Raw genomic sequence first — 21,227 nt, forward strand, 5'->3', positions numbered from 1 at the left:
TTTATGGAAAAAAAAATTTAACGCGAAAAAAACTGTTGTTGATCGTTCTTCGTTGTTGAAAAGTAATTGTATTTGACAAAATTAGTTCAAGTGAAGATAATGAATATGATAAATCTACTTCAACGGCACCTAAAATTCAAGAGCGCTCTGTTGTGTTGCAGCATGGATAGCGCTGTTCTCGCTGCCCAAGGCGTACGAGATGAACAAGGCGCAGGTGGACGCCAACCTCGAGCTGGCGCGCTCCAAGATCAACGAAATCTCAGCCAAGTACGTGCGCGTGCGGGACTGACGGCGTCCCAAGCGCTCGACAATCTTACCTCGCTTGAATGACAATGCAATGAATCTTTCCCGAACTCTTTTTCTGTGTGTAATTTACTTTGATATGACAAGTTAAAACAGTGGTCGCCCCGTTATCCGGCAACTTTGCAATTCGACACCCCCTGGACTGATTCTGGATATAAAGTCTTATCTGTGGATCCGCCTCTTTTGTAAACGTTTGTCGGGTTAACGGGGGTCCACAGTGATGGAGTAGAGTTCTCTTATACTTATTAAAACCATTAGTCTTGTACCGTTGGCGTCCGGTGACTGACTTTGCCACGCTGACACCGGACAGCGTCTCTAGTGGGGAGCAGCTCAACCTGATGTCCATCAAATAGTTCTCGCCGTTGCATACCAACTTGGTTGAAGTATTAAATTGGCTCGTTTCCATTACAACTACATATTACTATCAATACATGACAGTAAATTGTATAAGCTTATTTCGCGATTAAAAAAAGTTATCAAATTTTTTTTGTGCTTTATAAAAATTGATTATCTCCTCCCATACTTTCATAATCATAATAAAAGATTATGAAACAGTTAGTTTATTGCCAGCATTAAAACACGCAATGCCTAGTAACCATAATATCCAAACGGATGATACAATGTTGTACTGAATTTCATAATAACTACATAATAATAATTTCATAATAATACTGAAATTCAAATAAAGAACTCTTTGTAGTTTATGTTTTAATGTTAGCAGTAAGCTTACGGTTTCAGAATCTTGTATAGAGGGTGTATATGGGTGTAGATAAAGTATTGTATGCAATGTTGTGAATTACTTATTAGAACACTCATTTGATACTATTAATTAATAAATAAAACCCACATTCGTGTTTTAATACTACTTATTATTCAACAGTTGCATAAATAACTATTATAAACAGTCAATTGCTTCTACCCATTTCAGAGTTCCATAATAAAGAGGGAAGTCCATTGAATTACCTCACGTTTGTCTCTTACATTGTTTGTATATCTATTTCATATAGTTTTAACCCACGCAGGTGGTACCTGGTTTGGATTAAGTAGTCGTGTTTTTATTTGAGTGTATACGTATGCTACTGCATAGGCACTACTTAGGCATAATATTATTGTATTGCCTTAGAATACGTTTTCAGGCACATTTTACGCTAAAGGGCCACTAGACGACGGCGGTGCAATCAGTTTTTCGCCCAAAGTTAGTTACTATTAGTTGATTTTCCGTGAATGATTAAGAGAGGGAGAAAGGGCCGTTACTTATATAAGTAGTAATTATCTTATTTACTATAATCTTCCAAACACCCCCTATCATTAAATTTTGGAATATGTGGGAATTGCTAGCTGCCGTCTGCGTCCTTGAGCAAAAATCGAAGCTTTTGTCAAGAAGCAAACTGTGATTGCTTGTGTAGCGGTGTGTGTGTAGCGGTGTGTGTAGCGGTGTGTGTGTGTGTTGCAGGGTGCGCGCCGCGGTGCCGCTGGGCAGGAAGGCGGAGGACAAGGACAAGTAGGCGCCGGAGTTACTGTTTGTTATCATATTATATTTATTGCGGCGCGCCGCCGTAGCGCCTGACACCTTACTTACGTGTAAAGCTTAATGGACGAGTCATGCGGAGATTATTATTGTATTTGCTTTTTTGAAATTTTAAATTAAAATAACTGTCGACCGACTTTGTTGTTTCATTTGTAACCAACGAGCAGGGTGCCAAGTGTGAGACTTTCTACGTATTTATTGTCACTTGACTACGATATATATGTTATCGATGGAGCGCCATCTAGTGACAATACTCAGAAAACAATATTGCCACTAGATGAAATCGCACACTTGGAATCCAGTTCATCTGTCACGCTGCACGGTCTCAGTTGACCGGCCCTAATCTTCTCTCGGAGACGCGCATCCATTGTGATCGCAAAACAAGTAGGCTAGTCTGAACACACGAGGCTTTCCCTGCACCGATGCACATGCTATGTTGCAACTTCAACTATACATACCATGGAAGGTGGCGCAAATTCTGCTGTGTACAAATATCAAAACGAAACTTAATTTACAGGTCTTAGTATAAAGCTGTTCTTTGACATTTTCTTCTGGATATCTTTTAGACTTACATTTACGTTATTCTACAGAATAATGTACAACAGTATTGACAGCAAAGCCAACATTAACATTCTAACTACGATGCACGGCCAGCCGTGTCTTTTTTATTTACTTTAGCAACAATACTAAATCAACTTAAGGATGTGTTACAGTAATTTTATTAAGTGGGTAAATAAATAAACCTTAGTTTACTTTCAGAAATTGAATAGGATTTTACAAATCCGCTTATAATTATTAATTAGTTAATAGAGTTTCCAAGAAATAATTAAAATTATATTTTATTAATAAAAATTAAATTTTTCATGACATTGGATTATTAATACTACTGCATTATCGATACACTTCAGTCCTACATGGACTCGAACGATGCTACGACCTCCCGGTATCTTAGTCTTTATAAGTTGATATCAAATATTAAGATAGTCTCGAGCGAGAATATAGTCTATAGTCTCTCAATATCTATAGTCTTGCACGAGCTTTGTTATAAAACAGAGTACACATTCTGGACCAGTATTAGAAAAACGTCCCTCGTGGTCAAAATTGATAACCAACTTTACTCTCTTAGTCATTTATTGAGCACTCGAAGACGCGGAAAAATAAAGCTTCATAATACAGCCGCTAAAACACGCGCCTAGAGCCGCAATAGTTCTATCGATATTAAAAAGGAGGAGGCACTGACATCTCGGTAACACTGGACTGGCTGTCCATAAACAAATGACACCTGTAATGTCCCCATTCGAAGCGCCACATTTGACATACGAGTGTCTCTGGAACTATTAATTTAATTGTTTAAATGTTTTGCCGAACCTGCTGACAAATAGCAGTGTCAAAAGGAACTCCCTTTGTACCACGAGACCGAGCCTTACGTTCATTGTGAGTACTGGCCAAAATAATATTTGCATTTATATGCATCGTTATTTTTTATGTCAAAATGGATAAAGTAACTTGTAGTTGATGGGTAAGTATGTTTAAATTCTCACGGCTGCTTGGATTGACTTAAAGAAGGCCTACGATTCGGTGCCTCATACATGCTCATGGAAGTCATTCGGTTGTATAAGGTCGATGATTTTCTTGAGTAATGCATGAGGCAGTGGATGACAGTCAACCAGGAGCTGTTGAGAACTCTGAATCTACTGAACCGATGGGAATCAGGCAGGGAATTTTCCAGGGCGATAGTTTGAGGCGTCTATGGTTTTGCGTAGCCCCAAATCGTCTCATTACCTTAACTATTACCTTAACTAATTACTGATAAATTCAGGACTAGGATTTCGCCCTCGCAGGTATGGTGAGCTCATACCATACTCACTTTATATAGATGACCTCAAGCTGTATGCATCAAAATGATCAGACCTTGTGGCTTCTTAACTCGGAGCTTTAGCAATGACATAGAGAGGGAATTTGGTGTAGACAAGTGAGCGGTTATCAATGCGGAGCGAGGTAGGGATTTGAGCTTTGAGAATATTGTAATTTCAGAAACTATTATTCTCAAATCACTTCGTGAAGAGGGAGGACTTCGTTAATACGTTATCTGATAATTTTAATTTAAAGACGGTGTGGCGTTCTTTGGTTATTTGTGCTGTGAAATGTCGGTTTATCGATAGTTTGTGTTTGACAAAATTCGTGGTTGTTAGCGCTGTGATCTTGTAAATGGGAGGTTTCAGATTTGAACCCTGGCTGGGCAATTTATAATTTCCAAATTTTCTCTCGTTCGTCTTAAAAATAATAATAAGCAGCGTGTTAGATAGGTACTTTGTATGTTGCAGATTTCCTAAGGATGAAGTGATGAAGAGCAAACCGAAGAAATGCATATGCCCAACGCATAAACTTAAATGGATCTCTATTTAATTCAGTCGAAATCGTACAAAGCATCTTACTTACCGTCAACTTACCGAAACTATGTGAATAAAGTTTAGTTTTTTCTTAATTTATTTTAGTGAACTAAAATAGCTTAGCCAAGGATTCTGCACTATTTAACCCTGTTCCTAAATCAGAGTAATTAAGGCTGTTTTAAGGTGATTGTTATTTTTGAACACCAACTTCCCATAAAATTTATGAGACAATGCGAGTGAGGGAATAGAAAGTGCACCTACCTATGTTTGCGCACATTATTCAATATTTCCCACGTAGTTGGAACAGTCGCTCCTGAGATTGATCATCGTGGCGGAAGCAAGTCTAGTAACTGTTTATTTTTGACCTAAATTTTGTTTCAGATGGCATAAAATCAAAAATTGCTGTAATAGCACCAAATTTCAAAATGTATTTACTACTAGCCTAATCATTTATTTACAGAACCCGAGGAATCTGGGTTTTTTCGAAATACAAATGCGCATGTTAAACTGGGATCTTAAATATTAGTGGAATGATTTTAAAATACTTCGATATTGATCCCTACAGAAATAATTTGCCTTGCATTTTGAGATGTTATTCAATACCAAATTCGAACCCTGTGACAATCTACGTGAACATTGTACAAGTTCCCAATCTGGCAGCCGATAAGCTAAAAGATACATTAAAACAATGGAAAGGATTATTTGCGCGGAAAAGGTCCTGATTATATTTATTTACTCTATTCATTATTCTTTTAGATTATCTGGTAATGTCAGTTCCCTCTTGTCAGTTACCATGGTTTTGATTATTTTTTTTTTTTTTTTTTTTTTTTTATGGCTTGCGTTTGTACCAATTGGGTACGATTTACTTCGCCAATGTCACGTGGTATGGAGGAGACACGCTTTAGAGAATGATCGGTGAAATATGAGGAAGACCAAATATTAATCTTGACGCATTTAAATAAGTAGCAGATTTTTTGCTTCTCCTTTATGAGTTAATTTCCAACAGAAAAACAGATAATCAGAATGTTAGTTTGTTAGAGATAGGAAGGTTCTTACATATATATTTACAACTTAATATTATTACACTTAACATATTTACATAGGAATCTACAGAATGGGATGGTTTTGATTATAATGTCAATCTAACATTAATGACAACCATGACAACTGATTGTCAGTGTCACCCAGTGTCATCAGTTGGAGTTGACCTCGATCAGTGGTTTTTGTAGTTTTAAGTTTTGTAATTTCGTGATCTTTTGACCCTATTGCTTATTTAATTTATTAATTGTTATGTGATATTTTCTACACTAATTTCCGAGTGTGTACTGTACTGATTTTTCAAAGTATGTTACTTTAGGATCCACAGAACAGATTTTTTATTTAATTCATAGAATGTGTAATGTTGAGTAAATAAGTTAAATTATTGCGTTTTGAGTAATGAATAAAAGTATAACTGAATAGCTATGAGCAGCTCGACAAGGTGAGATGAGGTTGGAACATTTTGACTTTTGAATTGTTTTTGCACGCTTGAAGTTTGGTGCCTTTCACAACAGCACAAACTATTTAAATGTTGCACTTTTGTAGATATTTTGGGAGGCTGCTTGAACACTAGTGGTGCCTTGTCTGGACTTGCATGACAATGTGTTTATATCCGCCAGCTTAGTAGAGAGCTACATAACAATGTGATTAACCTGCACAATCTAACTAGGTAGGTATGTTATATTCTTGTTTATATATTGTTTTTTTTTTGGATTGTAGATATGACTGCATACATATGTGCCTTTTTTGAGATAATTAAGTGATTTCTTAGTAACAACAGTGCATTGAACACCATTCTTATCTGTGGTATGAGATGATGTAATTGGGGTAAAGGGTTGTGCGTGCAGCTTACACAACCTGTAACCGAGTTTGAAAGTACATTACTCCTCTAAAAACTACTAGACCTATTTATATGCTGATTTTGGTTGGTCCATGTCCAATTTTTAATTTTAAAAAACATTTGATGTGTAAAAAATGTAATAAACATAAAATGATCAAAAACATAGCCAGCAAATATATAATAGAAAAAGATTTTTAAAACCCCAAACTGATATTCTCCTGTGTAAAAATAATAAAACATTCTTGTTGTTCAAGTCAGTAAGTGGGTCATGGTCTAGTTCATATTTAAAAGAAAAAGTATTTTCAGTCTTTCGCATGCTTTAAAATTTTCTAGTATATTAATATTTCTATTTCTAAAAACCCTAGTGAAGAAATTTGTTTTTTTTAAACATTTGTTTTAAACCATTTTATTATTTAGTCAAGTGATGCACTTACCAACCAACTGCATGTTTTTGTATTAATAATTAGATTTTTATATCTATTTCTTATCAAGCACATTTATTTTTAAATATATCCATTAGTTTATAACAGTAGTAAAATTTTACATTCAATGTGTATATAATCTATAAGCATAGCAAATTATAATAGTAAGTGATTCTTGTATAAACGTAAATTTTCTGGTGTGGTATTGTGCTCTGAAACATTTAAACTGTGAGAAAACAATTGTATAAATACATAACTGGGTAATTATATAAGATCTTGCCCCAAGGTTTTAACATACTGGAAATTTACTTTCATAATTAATATTCTATAATATGTTACTGCTTTTTTGGGTCTTTGCACACAACATTTCTTATTTACTGGGCCGGCTTCCATCTTTAAAACTTGTTGTTTTTTCCCTTTGCTTTTATATGGTACATTATACTTGTACATTTAAGTAAGATTGTTTAGCATTTAATTCCTTATCCTTTATTCTTTTTGCACTTTGACTCCTGAACACAAAATAAATTTTCATGATCAATAAGACTGGCAGAAAAATAAGAGATAGAGTTATTTTTTATACAAATATATGAATTCTCAATGGATTTAGGTAGGTTTTTTTCAATGGTAATAGGAAAAAGTACATATATCTCTATATATTAGTTTTTAACTGAAAAATAAAAGTCATGCCAGATTCCACAGCAACAGGAAATATGGGTGGCAATAACAAAAAATAAAAACAGAAGTAACTTACTAATCAGCGGTTAGACCTAAAAAGCTGAAAGATTGTTCATAGGTTACCTTATAATGATCATAAAAAATTAAAACCGGGTACTTACTTAACAGTCATCTAAGAAGCACGCAACATTTACTCAACTTTAAAGTCCTGTTGACTTTCAGCTTGAGTAAATGTTAATGTTGATAAGGCTGGTTATCAAGTTTTTTCAAAACCTACTTAGTTGCTTGGTAACTTATATCCAGGGTGTCATTCAATTGACCAAATAAAGATATACAATTGCACTGAAAGATAGTCAAATTTTTTGTGACACTAAAGGCTAACTCAATAATATACATTAAAGTTAATATATATTTCATAAGCCTTTTAGAATATTTATTCAAATTTTAATAAACTAACTTATTCAATGCACTTAATTACAATGTTAGAAATTTCCAATTTAGCAACAAATACATGATAAATTCTTTCATAAAGAGTGGATTCATACTAATCTGATGATAGTAATAAATATTATAGTTTGCCGAGAAAACAGATACTACATGAATGAGCTTGCAGATGGGGACTACTGCTAATAAATAATAATCATACTGATCAATGATATACCTATTACATATTATAATATTTATGTTGGTCAGCAAGCCAGGACAAGTAGCCTTTTTAATTCTCCTCAATCAAACCATTCAGAATTATTAATTTCTATGTATACACAACTAACAACACATTAATATATTTCCTTGTGGGTTTCCACATACTGACTCACTTAAAGCAGAGAGTGCCAACACTTTCAGTTGTTATTGACTTCTATTTAATATTTTTGCATTCCATAAATCTTCACATTCATATTGCTTTGCTAAAGTAAAAAGGCTTACCTTTAATTTTTTGATGTTCAAATTATATCATAGCATATTTTTTTATATAAACACTATTCCTTTTAACCTTAAATGGTTTTAAATTCATGCTAGTTTCTTGAAAATGCTTCAATATAAACAATATAATAATTAATACGTACCAAATTACAAAATAAAAATAGGAGACATCAGACAGTCATTAGTTGATTTAAAATACGTGTAGTCTCAGTTACCCATTAACAGATAGCCTCAGTATGCATAAGTAGTGGCCTACAATGGGGACTCGTGTAGACGACAACGAAGCCCTGCTGGCGGCCCTGCGTCGCGCCTTGGCACTCGGTGTGGACAGGTAGGCACCCGCGGCCGCAGTACCGTCGCACACGGCTGCTGATGCAGTCAGCTTTCTGCTTTGCATGGACGCATACCTTTATATCTCGAACCTCTGACCGCTGTACAAATGTAACGTATTTCTTTAATTACTTAGTCATTACCATTTAAAATTGTATCTTTATTTAATCATTTACAGATACTTTGAAACAAATATAATATAAATTGTATCAAGATTTTACGATATTTTAAATAACTGCATTTTATGAAATATTATTATGGAAAAAAGATCTATAACCGTTTAATTGTTGTGATAAATTATAGAATAAAATATAATTTTACTCTTATAATTTTAATTTTTTAAATATAACTTCATACAAATAATTTATAGAATATTATATTTTTTAAATACGACTATTTATAAATTATATCAGAATGGTATAGAATATATTTTATTTGCAAAATACAAGTTAACTAGCTGTTATGGTATTCTAAATATTATGCCTTGAGAAATATTACAGGAAACCATAATTGAATAATTAACAAACAACAAATTTTTAGAAAATATCACGCCACTCTTACTGTACTGTACTTATTGTATTTAAATTACATGATTAACAATTTATGGAAAATAGATTCCACATTATCTATTTATGTGTTGGGCAACGCAATGTTATGCTCGCGACCCCCTACCTTTGGACCACTTCAAAAACTGTACGAGTATTACGTGAAAATACTCCTGAAAAGGTACCTATGCTATTTATATATACATATATGAATATATGAATATCATACCTTTTATATATATATATATATATATAACTTTCATTAAAACCTTGTTTTCATGCAAATGTTTGGTACAGCCGCGTAACTAACTATTGTATCGTGTTGTGTTGACTTTTGTCGTTCGCTGCTAAACATTTTACAATGGCATATGGTTGAGCTCACGCATTTTCAAGCTGCAAACGTTTCAACAAGCGATCAAGGCGAGGATAAGTCTCTGATACAATCTTCGGCCAATAACTGGTTTAGTTACTAATGCCTAACTAACTTCTATTAACTAACTACTATCAATTAACTGCTATCCTGGTGTATCGTTAATAGGCAATTGATTGAAGGATGGTATCAATAGGCAGCCAGTACTTGGAATATAATTTGGGACAACCTATTATATACTACCTATTATAGTTCGGGTGTGCGTTTTATATAAGTGAAGTCAGTGTTATGGTTTCGGGTATTGTGCTCCATTAATTTTAGATCATAGAAAGGCTAGGTATTCTTAAACTATATGAGCACAGTTTTATGTGTCGCATCAAAGTCGGTCCATTTATCTTCGATCAAATGTACCTATACTAAAGGAGTCCAATACAAAATCTAACAGTAGAAGGTTTTTGTTCCTGACTTATGATCTTTTACAGTTCAAAGATATTGAACTTATAAGATGCCCTTTCTTAAAATAAGATATTCCGTCACTTTTATTGCACTTTGGACCTTAAGCTTGACCACGTACCAAACTAACGAAAACTGGTTCCCAATTATGCGTGCATTTCGCGAACACGCTTTGATGACCACTGTTAGTTGATCTTAGTAGGTACTTAGTTAAATGTTGATTGCATAAAATTGCACGTCCGTTTCATAAACTAAAAAAATAACTGTCTGTGAATTTATTGACATGATTTTAAATACTGCCTGTAAGCTTCTACGATTACTACGTGTAACTCAAACTAACTCACGCTTTAAATTTTTTGTACGTCTATCTTCTCTGAAACTTCCACTAGCATCAAAAAGATTATGTGCAGCATTTATTACAGGCTTTTCATTTCAGTTCGAACATTGTATCATGTATCTCCCATACATAATACAATGTTCGAGCTGAAACGGAGCTGCTATATTTTTGAATATAGAGACATTAATATCAGCATAGAAACACTGTTTTTAAGGACATAGCTCGTAAAGTTTATGAAAAGTAACCAATAAGGATAATAGGCAACCATTAAGGATGAACGGTTGAATGCGAAAAGTGTACGTACCGGAAATTAGGCCGACGAAGTCGCGAACGAGTTAAACGTTACAAATAACGGAATTGGGAAATCAAGTTAAGAACCCCCGCTTTTTGTGGAAGTCGGTTAACATACTTATACCACGTTACACATACCAGAGATATAAAGTTTTCTAAACGATAAATTGATCGAAATCATTAATTGAGCACTGCGTCGTTGCTCGTTGATCACCTCCACTCGTACGCCACATGCTGCTCTTCCAACAACCGACACACTTATTTTATTTGTTGCACTCAACTTATATTCTGAGTAACGACTTATTAAATAAACTTAAAAATCCCAAGCAGAACTTGGGAACTAACTAAATATATTTTCATTCAATCATTGAAGCTATATCCGAGACTAATTTGTGTGAAAAAAATATTTTTAATAGATGTGCCCTACGGCTTCGCCCGCGTAAATTACGGGACGCGACCTACTGCTACATAGTCTACACCTAACCTCAATAAATCAGATACCAAGAGTAAAATTATTTGAATCGTACTGATCTAATATAATCGTGCCAAATATATAAACTTAGACATTAAGTACAAATAGTATTTCAACATATTTAAACAAACGACTTATGTGTGGGCGAATAATGTACTTGATCAATGAAATTTGTAACATTTTTTATTTAGTCCTGGCACTGAAGTCCTCATAAATGTGACAACACTTTATGTACTCAGTATCGTTAAGTCTGAAGTAGCGGTGTGCTGCTGTCCGCTCAGGAGTTCTGTTCTCTATCTTCAATCATATTCATCAGATGTACACAAATTTTTGGAAAAACTAAACTGATAGTAGAAAAGAATTATTTAAATCGATTAATATTTCACCTCAAATCGTGTGAAGTTTCATTTGAATTTATTTAGTAGTTTCAGCTTGATGCGCGGTCCAGATACATACAGACAGACAGACAAGAATGAAAAAAATTACAGTTTTGGGCCCAGTATCGGTAATAGTGCCCTCCAAAATCATTTTTTAAATATCTTCAATGTTAATGACCAGTTACAGTTTTATTATAAGTAGGTAAAGATAGATAAACGTGTAGTAAGTAATGATTCTAAATGCATAATAAGTGTGTTATAGTTATGAGAAGCGATGTTAGCCTAGTGTTCAGGACTTCGAACTTCGATATCTTTCAAGGAGACCTCAGACCGAGTTCGATTTCCGGCATGCATCTCTAACTTTTCACAGTTAAATATAGCTTACTTTTACGGTGAAGAAAACATCGGGAGAAACCTGCATGCCTGAGAGTTGCTCATAATTTCCTCAAAAGCGTGTGATGACTGATGTCTACGAATCGCACTGGCCATTGTGGTGTTCTACGGCCCGGTTCTTTTTCATTATGAGAGTTGAATGTGATGTGTTGATAATGCTGATTATAACTTACAAAATAGTGGTCAAATTGATGACAACCGATAGGCTGCATCGATAGCATTATCGCGTTTCTAATATCACGTATTTATATAAACAACGATTAAGTGTGCAATAAAGCAGGATTATTGCTGATATCGCGACAACAATCTTGTAAGAAACACCAGCTAAATGATACACACACTCGTATTTTGGCTACATATTGTATGACATTAATAATTCACTTGAAACTATGTTGTAATGGATTTAGATAAGGTAAATGAAATGATAAACTCATTTCATTTCTATTGATTTATAATATAATACGAACGCGATCGTGTCCGTACGTTGCCCGAAAAAGACCCGCGCTGAAAAGTATCGCTAACGTAACAACCTCCAAAGTCCCAATTGCTGGCGAAACAAGGCGCCCGGTTCCTTGCCGCGTCGGCCGGACTGTTTTCCATCCAGAGCCTCGGCAGCATGTGGACTTATCTCTGTCCAACAACTGTACTGACATTCCCAACGAGTTAAGTCGAGCTGCGTGCCGTAAGTTCCCTTCGATATTCTAGCCCTCGGGATCAACCTCTGGAGACGCTTCGTGTTCGCCCCACGCCAGGGTGTCACTCGTCAGTATCATTATCATCCCACTACCGACCAGCTAAAGGCCATACGCTTTTGAGAAATGTATTGAAAACTCTCTGGCATCCAGGTTCCTTCTGATGATATTCTTTTGTTTAATTTTGCGGGACCACTATTTTGGAATTAAAATGGTAGACCGGGCTCCATACTACAATATTCAAAGTAACTTTTCATGAGTTTCAGATTAAAAATAAGTCCGGCCCGTACGGTACCCGCGACACAGTGAATATATTAACTTGTATATTATTTACTGTGCCCGCAGTAAGAGGAGAGGTGGTGGTTGTAGAGAACTGTATTTTGATCTGCACACGGCACCAAATACAAGGGGGATGCAATAAAAACCTACGTGTAAATTTCACCCCTTCGCAACAAAACTTAATTACGTACAAAACTTCATTATGAAGTATGGGTGGGGTAGTTACAACCTTGTCCAAAAGGCTGGACTCAAAAGGCCGCCAGACGTCGCGCGATACACATTCCGCGCCGTCTCGCACGCGTAGTGATTCTCGTAGTGTTGACTGTTTACATGATTACAGTAATCTATGCTACCAGTGTCATCATCTCCGCCGATCGCAGTCCGCCACTGAACATCGTAGCTCTTGTGTAAAGATTAACACACCACGGTATCCTGTCTAACGGCTATACCTGCGACTCGCTGGATGTCTACCAAAGCTTTGCATCTCGTCGGTGTGCTACGTAGATTTTTTTATGGACCTCCACAATTTGATCAAGTGGAGATATTCCGAGCGCGGTCGTCTCCAGCGCTACTTAGTTACCATGTTCTTTTCTGCAATGTTATACGTAACCCAGATTAAGACGCTGTTCTAATGCTCCGCTCAGTCAGGCCACCATGCCAAATACTTTGCTTTATGAGTTTTTAAATGTCTTGAAAAGCTGCTGGACCTGGATTTAATGTTTTGTTTATACCTACGTATTGTATTCCGCTTCTGACTCGACTGCACCGCACTAAGCTGCTGTTTATGAGACAAGGTCATGGCCCTGCGGAAATAGGACGTCTGTAAGGCTTCCAACCTTAAGTGTTTTGTACAGCCTTTGTAGAACGCGGGCAGATCTGCACACATCTGTTATAGTGGAAAATTAGATAATATCCAAATAAATAAGTCGTCATAAACGGGTTCTTAGATTCGCTGATAACATCATTTATTATCTTTCTCAAGAACTCTAAGAACTTCTACTGTCTTTACTTGTTTTTATTTAACATACCACCGTAAACATTCATTTTCTGATTCCTACATTAATCGTTTTTTGGCGGTTTACTTTACCGGTTTTTTTTTTAAAGAATATTAATTTAATGAAACAAACTTATTAAAATCTTAAAAGCAAAAGTAATTAATAAAATCTTTCACTTTTGACGGAGTAAAAGTGTGAAGTCGTCAAAAACTTTTATCCTCCCTCCCAAAGGAATGGTCCTGAATTTAGGAATAAATAGTATCAAATGTCCCACCTCGTAGTATGAACTCACATCATGCCAAGCTTCTTCATCAAGACAGACAATCAGACGAGCAAAAATGAAGTATATGCAGTTTTGACTTCAGTAGCTATTAGTGGTCTACAAAAAAAATAAAAATATCTTCTATGTATAGAATTCGGTCCGTTGATACAGCTTTATTATAAGTATATATATAAAAGATATAGAGAGATAAAGAAATGTGATGAGGTATATTAGGCAATTCAAATACACTGGAACTGACATTCTTTTCTCTTTTATATGTATTCTGTGGCATAGGTACATAGCTCGCCAGTAACGCGCCGCACCGATCACGTCTGCGCGGGAATTCATCGGTCATTCTTAATTTATGGACGTAATCGACGTACCGATTGCCAGTCTTCGCGGAGTGTGTCGCCGGTTAGGTGCCCGCGTCATACGCGCTGCACCCAAATAATAATATATATAACACTAAAAGAAAGCGGTCCATCGCGGAGATAATCGGCGCTCACCGCTCGCGCGTCTGACCGGCCCGGCCCGCAGGTTGCACGAGGAGCGCGAGCGGGCCCCGTGCCTGCGCGACGCCGGCATGCGCGTGCTGGGCAAGCAGCGGCGCGTGGCGCTGGACGTGCTGATGGCGTGCTGGGGCACGGGCACGTGGCTGGGCGTCAACGGCGTGTACATGCAGCTGCCGCTGCTGGTGCAGCGCCTGCCCGAGCGCTGGCGCCTGCCGTCGCACATCGCCGTGGTCATCCAGCTGGCCAACGTGGGCGTGCTGCTGTACGCGCTGCTGCGCCGCGTGCTGCCGCGCGCGCCCGACGCGCCCTACGTCGTGGCGCTGCTGCTGCTGGGCACGCTGGCGCTGTTCCTCAACGGCTTCCTGTACGCCGAGACGGCCGTGCTGGCGGGCGCCGAGCGCTCCGTGTCGTTCCTCACCATCACGTTCTTCACCGGCCTCGTGGGCTGCACGAGCTCCGTGCTGTTCTACCCGTACCTGCGCCACTTCCGCGACGTGTACCTGGCCACGTACCTGGTGGGCGAGGGCCTGAGCGGGCTGCTGCCCAGCGTCCTGTCGCTGGTGCAGGGCGCGGGCGGCGAGCCGCACTGCGAGTACGCGCCCGGCAACGCCACGGCCGTGGTGCGCCAGCCCGAGCCGCGCTTCGACACCACGGTGTTCATGGGCGTGCTGGGCGCGCTGTCGGCGCTCAGCCTGGGCGGCTTCCTGCTGCTGCACCTGCCGGCCTTCCGCGCCGAGCGCGTGCAGCCGGGCGCGGCCGCCAAGGAGGACGAGGCGGCGGGCGGCGCGGCGCTGCGCAGCCCGCGCTGGGCCGCCGTCATGCTGCTCATGGCGCTGCTCAACGCGCTCATGAACGGCGTGCTGCCGGCCGTGCAGTCGTACTCGTGCATGCCGTACGGCGCGCAGGCCTACCACCTGGCCGTGACGCTGGGCGCCATGGCCAACCCCGCCGCGTGCCTGGCGGGCGTGTGGCTGCGGCCCGTGCGCGCCCGCGTGCTGGCCGCGCTGCTGGCCGCCGGCGTGCTGCCGCTGGCCTACCTGCTGGCCACGGCCGCGCTCAGCCCCGCGCCGCCGCTGCGCACGCACGTCGCCGGCACCGCGCTCATCGTGAGTGATATTGATTAGCGCTAATATGCGATAGAATCTAGATCTCAAATTCATTGGCGTGCATAGAGTTTCTGCAAAGGGTATGCAGACGATATCATATTCCGCCGTCGAATAAACCGTTCCTTTAGAAGAGCCTCCGAGTGAGTAAACCACGAAATTATTGAGATCCATATTTTACCAAATTATAATTCAACATAAAAACTCAAATTAAAAAGTCGCTTCCAACTCCAAAAACAAGTGCCTGTATATCATGCATGTCATGTCAATTGTCTCTGCTTGCGTCACCGATTTTGTATCGATAAAGTCAGATAGTAAAATACATACTATACTAACATGGGAATTGTCTTTTGCTCTATCTTCCCATTGAATTCTTCTATCGTTTGTAGTAGAGTTTTCAACCGACTTGTTTTATTTGTATATTTGTTACACGATTACTCCGCCAATTATACACCGATTTGATGATGCTTTTTTTCTTTGGTATGTCACAATATGTCAGAGGTGATCGCATATTACTTTGCTTTACATTTTTCATTGGAGGGTTCCTAAATGTAACTTGAGCATTTTCTTACGAAACGTTACCGTACCATTTAGTCACGCCAAACTGAGGATAAAGACCAAGAATTGCCACACAAACTATACAATAATAAGTCTAACACTAAATGCGATTCGATTATGGTATTATGCTCGTCACAATAAAGGAGCTGACGATAAAGTGCCGCAACTATTAACGCCGCGGCTTCGGGAAAAGAAATATTTTGTAGAAGGTTGTGAGCAGTGTCAAATTTGGCTATTTTAACTTAGATATTATTATAAACCTCAAACCCACTCAAAAGCGTAAGGAACATAATATTTTTACATAATAGAACCGACTTGGTAAATATGTTTTTTAAATAAAATAAAAAAACCGACTTCACCATACTCCTAGGAACTAAAAAGCAAAAAAAATGCTGCAATACCAGTGTACACAAACGCTACTATTGCGACCTAAATATGATAGTTAGATATATTCCCTCGCGGACTTTTTTGTACGTAATAATGAGTAAGTACTTTAATTATGTGTACATATTTTTAATATATTATCAATAATTTTTAATACCGCAACCCAAATAATGAACTTTATAGACAAAAATTTGCTACTTTGGGTTACATTATTGTTGATTTTTTAATAACAGCTCGACCGATTTCGATAACATATAAATATGACCACCTGGAAAGTAAGCCCTTTAAAACAAAAAAAGAATTTTCGGTTCAGGCGTCTTCGAGTAACCGGATAACATACATAAAAAACGTGTGTGTACTAATGTACACGCGTTAGAAGTTATACTTCATTGGCGTAACAAGATAAAAATCAACATCAAATCAAACATTGTCTTTCGTAGAAATTTTATTCTACTTTTGTAGAGAAAACGACATTAATAATACAACGAAAAATATGAAATGAATTTTCTATTATAACGCATTAAGTAGTTAAAGAAAGTTTATTTAAATATCACAAAAAAAATATTTCTATATAATTAAAGAAATGGACATCATAAACATAATTAAACGAAGGACTTTCACTAAACTTTAAATTTGAGATTTTTGTACAATTAAATCACCGGAATGAGCGCCCGCAGACTTTGACAATTGAATGTGTACACTGTCAAACCTTATAGCTAACTTCAGGGTGTTGGTTTTTTGTGACGGTGTGCAAGCGCATCGTAAAAATTTAGTCTCCTCATTTTTCCCTAACGCGCCAAAAGAAGTATAACTTCAAAAAAAAAAGATTCCGACGAATTGAGAACCTGCTCCTTTTTGAAGTCGGTTAGAAACAACTAAAAAGCAAGAAATAAATATTGGTCTGCAATATTTTTAGTTCGGTTTCAAGTAAAATCGGCTCTTTTTTCAAAAAATGTTTGCAACAGAGCTAATCAGCGGAAGCACTACTGTCATGATTATTTCTACCGCCAAGCAGCATCATTGCAAAGCTGTGTTCCGGTCTGAAGGCCCACACGAGGCTGAAGACCTACGCCCGGATTGGCGCACGGCGGCACGTTGCAGGACGTGCTCCTTGCATGCCCTAAGCAACAAACCGCGAGTCTGTTTGCTGCTTACCAAATTGGCCTTCGATTTGGTCCGTCAATTATGACTATAGACAAAACTGCTATTGGTAAGACATTTGAATGTTTTGAAATTATGCGAGACCTTTGGGTCCCTACCGATAATCAGCGGTGCAGTATTGCCTGGCGCCGCAACACAGAGCCGAGGAGGTACATTTGTATGTTTCGCGGCTTCTCTCAGGTGGCGGCCTGGGTGTCGGTGTTCGGCGTGCTGTCGTACGCGCGCATGTGGGTGTACGAGTGGGCGCGGCGCGGCGGCACGGCCGGCATGCGCGCTTGCGGCTTCGTGACGCAGCTGGGCTCCGCGCTGGGCTCGCTGGCGCTGTACTTCGTGGTCAACTACACCGACGCCTTCGTGGAGGCGCCGCCGTGCGCCGAGCGCCCGCTGTAGCGCGCCCGCGGGGCCGCGACACGTGACGTGAACGTTAATGAGAACAGTATTGAGTTCAAAACATTTGTAAAATAAAACTGCGCCGCGCGGAAGTTTAGCAGATCTGCCGGCTGGCCGAACCGCGCGACATACGACCAACGTGCCACACATTACATTCCCTCCAACCCGTAGCCCATTTTGATTTCTATTGCAAAATTTGTTAAACACACTTTTGTTAAATTAATTTAAAAGATTTCTTTATATAATCACAAGTTTAGACAGCGAAATCTTTCAAAATCCAGACGCCTGAATTTTTACACTTCTTTAAATTAATTGTGAATTAGTTTACGAAATACGCTGAGTCGGTAGACATCAAGCGATAAAGCTGGTTGCAGGTCTACTTACGTACCGTTTTTCAAAAGTTTAATCCCGTCCTAAGCACGCGCCAAACGTACCAATGAAATGCGCGTACGATTTATGATTATGGATGTACCCGATGCCGTCAGCGTACTTCGTATATTATATCGTAGCCTCAATTTGTCTCCGATACCTGACGGTATTATTAATACCCAATTGTTTCCGGCATAGTCAGCCATGAAAGGCAAATTTCGAAGTGCAATAAACCATTTTATAATGTAATCATTTTAGTGTAATGTAATGAATTATGATATCGTTTTATAATCGAGCACTTTTTTTAAGTGTACGCTCAAAAGTCAAACCCTAAGCCCTGTTTGAAGTGACGATCTATAATGACCAATGACAGTTATATGTGAGGAGCCGTCAAAATATACGTCACAAAATGCACTTCTTCAATGAGGAGAGACAGGCAGGGCGCTGCTGTAATAGGACGAATTATAAGTAAAGACTATAAAGATGAGGACTTTGCAAATGTACTGATATTGACATTTTGAATCGGTCAATACTAAAACTTGACCATGTGTGACTGATGCACGTACGTGCTGAGTTAGGCCAATTAAATTTGCTGTGGTAGAATAGGAATTAGTTTAGAATACACTTAATTAAGGATGTCTTTATTGCTAATCCTGTTGCACTTACAGAAATAGTGCCATCTATTTTCTTCTACGGAGAAAATTGTGACAAGGATGGCACAGTTTTCAGACCTGTCAATTTAGTTGATTTTAAAGAATTTGTGTACAATACAATTGGCGCCATTCACTTCTATGGCACCGCGCGAGCAAGAACAATTGTTCTGTGCCAGACGTTTCATGCACTGTACCTTCAGATTTTAAACCAATTAAATCAAAAAATCTCTACTTCTACTAAAACTTCATTTTCTAAAGCGGTGCGGTATAAGTGAGTGACTGCCATTACACCAAACTGTATGCTGGTGACCGTTGGCACTACTTTCGTGCGGTCAATTTAGTATCAGTGCCGCGTGCAACCCAAGTAGTGCCACTATTGTATAGAATATTGTTTAAAAACTTAGCTGAAATGTTGATTTACCCCGAATGAGCTCGAGTGATATCTTGTTAGTTGTTTAAATAATAAATTTGACTTTTATTTACTTGCTGATAAAATTATATGGCCGCGTTTGTCAGGGAGATACACAGATACTAATCTGATATATCTACATACTTAAAATTATTTATATAGAATTAAGGAGCGAGACTGTTTGTTGTGAAACCTTTGATAAGATCGGGACGGAATTATGTTGAATGTATGTACGATGCACATGGGTAGCTAAACATACCTAAATTAATGTTTCATGATTCATTTATTGTCATAAATTAGCTTAATTTGAATATTTTAATGGTTATTATCGCTGATGTGTGCCCAGTCATTTGAGCACACACTCCTTAAGGAGCCTTTGCCCAGTAGTGGGACCTTAGTGGGCTGATGATGATGGTTTTTGCTCTGCAACGGCGAATGGCCGTATTAATTAATATATTTAATTACGGATTACGTGCACAAACGTAATAATAATATTACTTTCATTTTAATTTTATATTTGCATATCTAAGTGTTTGTTTCTAGTGGACGTTATAACTGTCACTGATTTCTTTGATTTTAGTGCTCAAACGGATGTACTGAATTGAATGCGGTTTGTGAAGTGCATACATGGACATATCATAATCATAACATATCCGAGCAGGATCTTAGAGACGTCTTAGGGCATGCAACAAGAGGCGGTTGAACCACGATGAAATTATAAATTAGCTACTTTCTTGTAAGATGCTGAGCCAGATCCCATGCTACTTATTGCATTACACGGGTACTGTTGATGGTGAATGGTGTTGATTCTGTTCTGCTGTCCTTTTCACGCAATACTTTTAAACATGGCAGACAGCCGATTGGCGCAGTGCTCTCTGAGTCGGCTGTGGGTTCGATTCCACAACTGGTAAATGTTTGTGTGATTTACATGAATGTTTTTCAGTGTCTGGGTGTTTATCTGTATATTATGCCTAAGTATTTATGAATATTATTCATAAAAATATTCATCAGTTACCTTAGTACCCAGAACAAAAGCTACGCTTACTTTGGGGCTAGATGCTGATGTGTATACGGTATGTATATGTAATAGGTATATTTACGTATATTTAGCTGAGAGATGTCATGTTTTAAATGCTTGTGCTTGACGACTATTGCCTCATAGAATGCAATGATGAGGTTTTTGGGTTGAGGCATAAGAAAACGCCAAATTTCTCTTACATCAAATGCTCTAAGGTGACAGGGAAAAAAATAGAAATAAATTAATGAAATGTTGTTAAAATTTTTCAATGAGTTCCAGTTTAAACATGGTATTATATTAAACGTAAGTTAATAGTAATGCATTAACCAACAACGCTAGTATCCTTTTTGATAATACTTAGGGTCGTAGATAAATCGTATTAATTTAATTAGTTCCATAAACAAAATATTATAATCAACTGAACGTACCTACCTCGCACCTAGTTCGCGGAACTAATCAAATTTTCCATAAACTTTTTAAAGTACTTACGATATTTTTCTATTGTTTCTTTATTTTTAGTTTAAAGGCCTGGTTACCAAAAAACGTATTGTTTACGTAATAAGTACGTACCTAATTGTGTTTGAGTTTCAATTTATTTATGTAGCAACTTTCAACAGAGTTATAAACAAAATGTTGTGATTTGGTTGGGTGCATTAAAATATTGTAGCGTTATCGCATCCGGTGCTTGCTACTTAATAATATAAGAATGTTAGTAAAAGTTCTCGGCACGAAAGCTGAAAGTAATGCTATTTT

General features: G+C 38.1%; 2 protein-coding genes across 13 annotated transcripts in view; both read left to right on the forward strand.

The window, feature by feature from the left end:
- Nucleotides 1-1,967, forward strand: part of LOC120627697 (reticulon-1-A) — a 34,930-nt gene extending 32,963 nt beyond the window's left edge. For all 7 annotated transcript variants that reach the window (XM_039895720.1, XM_039895721.1, XM_039895724.1 and 4 more), the window contains 2 exons: nucleotides 162-267; nucleotides 1,757-1,967. In XM_039895720.1, the coding sequence (XP_039751654.1) occupies nucleotides 162-267; nucleotides 1,757-1,808 (158 nt within the window). In that variant the 3' untranslated portion in view covers nucleotides 1,809-1,967. The remainder of the gene's footprint in view (nucleotides 1-161; nucleotides 268-1,756) is intronic.
- Nucleotides 1,968-5,418: 3,451 nt separating this feature from the next.
- LOC120627316 (riboflavin transporter 2) lies at nucleotides 5,419-18,433 on the forward strand. 6 transcript variants are annotated; one of them, XM_039895287.1, is made up of 4 exons: nucleotides 5,419-5,711; nucleotides 5,806-5,933; nucleotides 14,455-15,535; nucleotides 17,816-18,433. In XM_039895287.1, exons 3-4 carry the CDS (start codon nucleotides 14,501-14,503, stop codon nucleotides 18,023-18,025), a joined length of 1,245 nt encoding a protein of 414 aa, XP_039751221.1. In that variant the 5' UTR covers nucleotides 5,419-5,711; nucleotides 5,806-5,933; nucleotides 14,455-14,500; the 3' UTR covers nucleotides 18,026-18,433. The 6 variants fall into 6 exon arrangements, with proteins under 6 accessions (XP_039751221.1, XP_039751219.1, XP_039751220.1 ...); XM_039895285.1 differs by having other exon boundaries at nucleotides 5,806-5,929; XM_039895286.1 differs by having other exon boundaries at nucleotides 5,419-5,701; nucleotides 5,806-5,929.
- The last annotated feature ends 2,794 nt before the right edge of the window (nucleotides 18,434-21,227 follow it).

Source organism: Pararge aegeria, chromosome 11 (genome assembly GCF_905163445.1).
Source record: "Pararge aegeria chromosome 11, ilParAegt1.1, whole genome shotgun sequence".
Taxonomy (NCBI): domain Eukaryota; kingdom Metazoa; phylum Arthropoda; class Insecta; order Lepidoptera; family Nymphalidae; genus Pararge; species Pararge aegeria.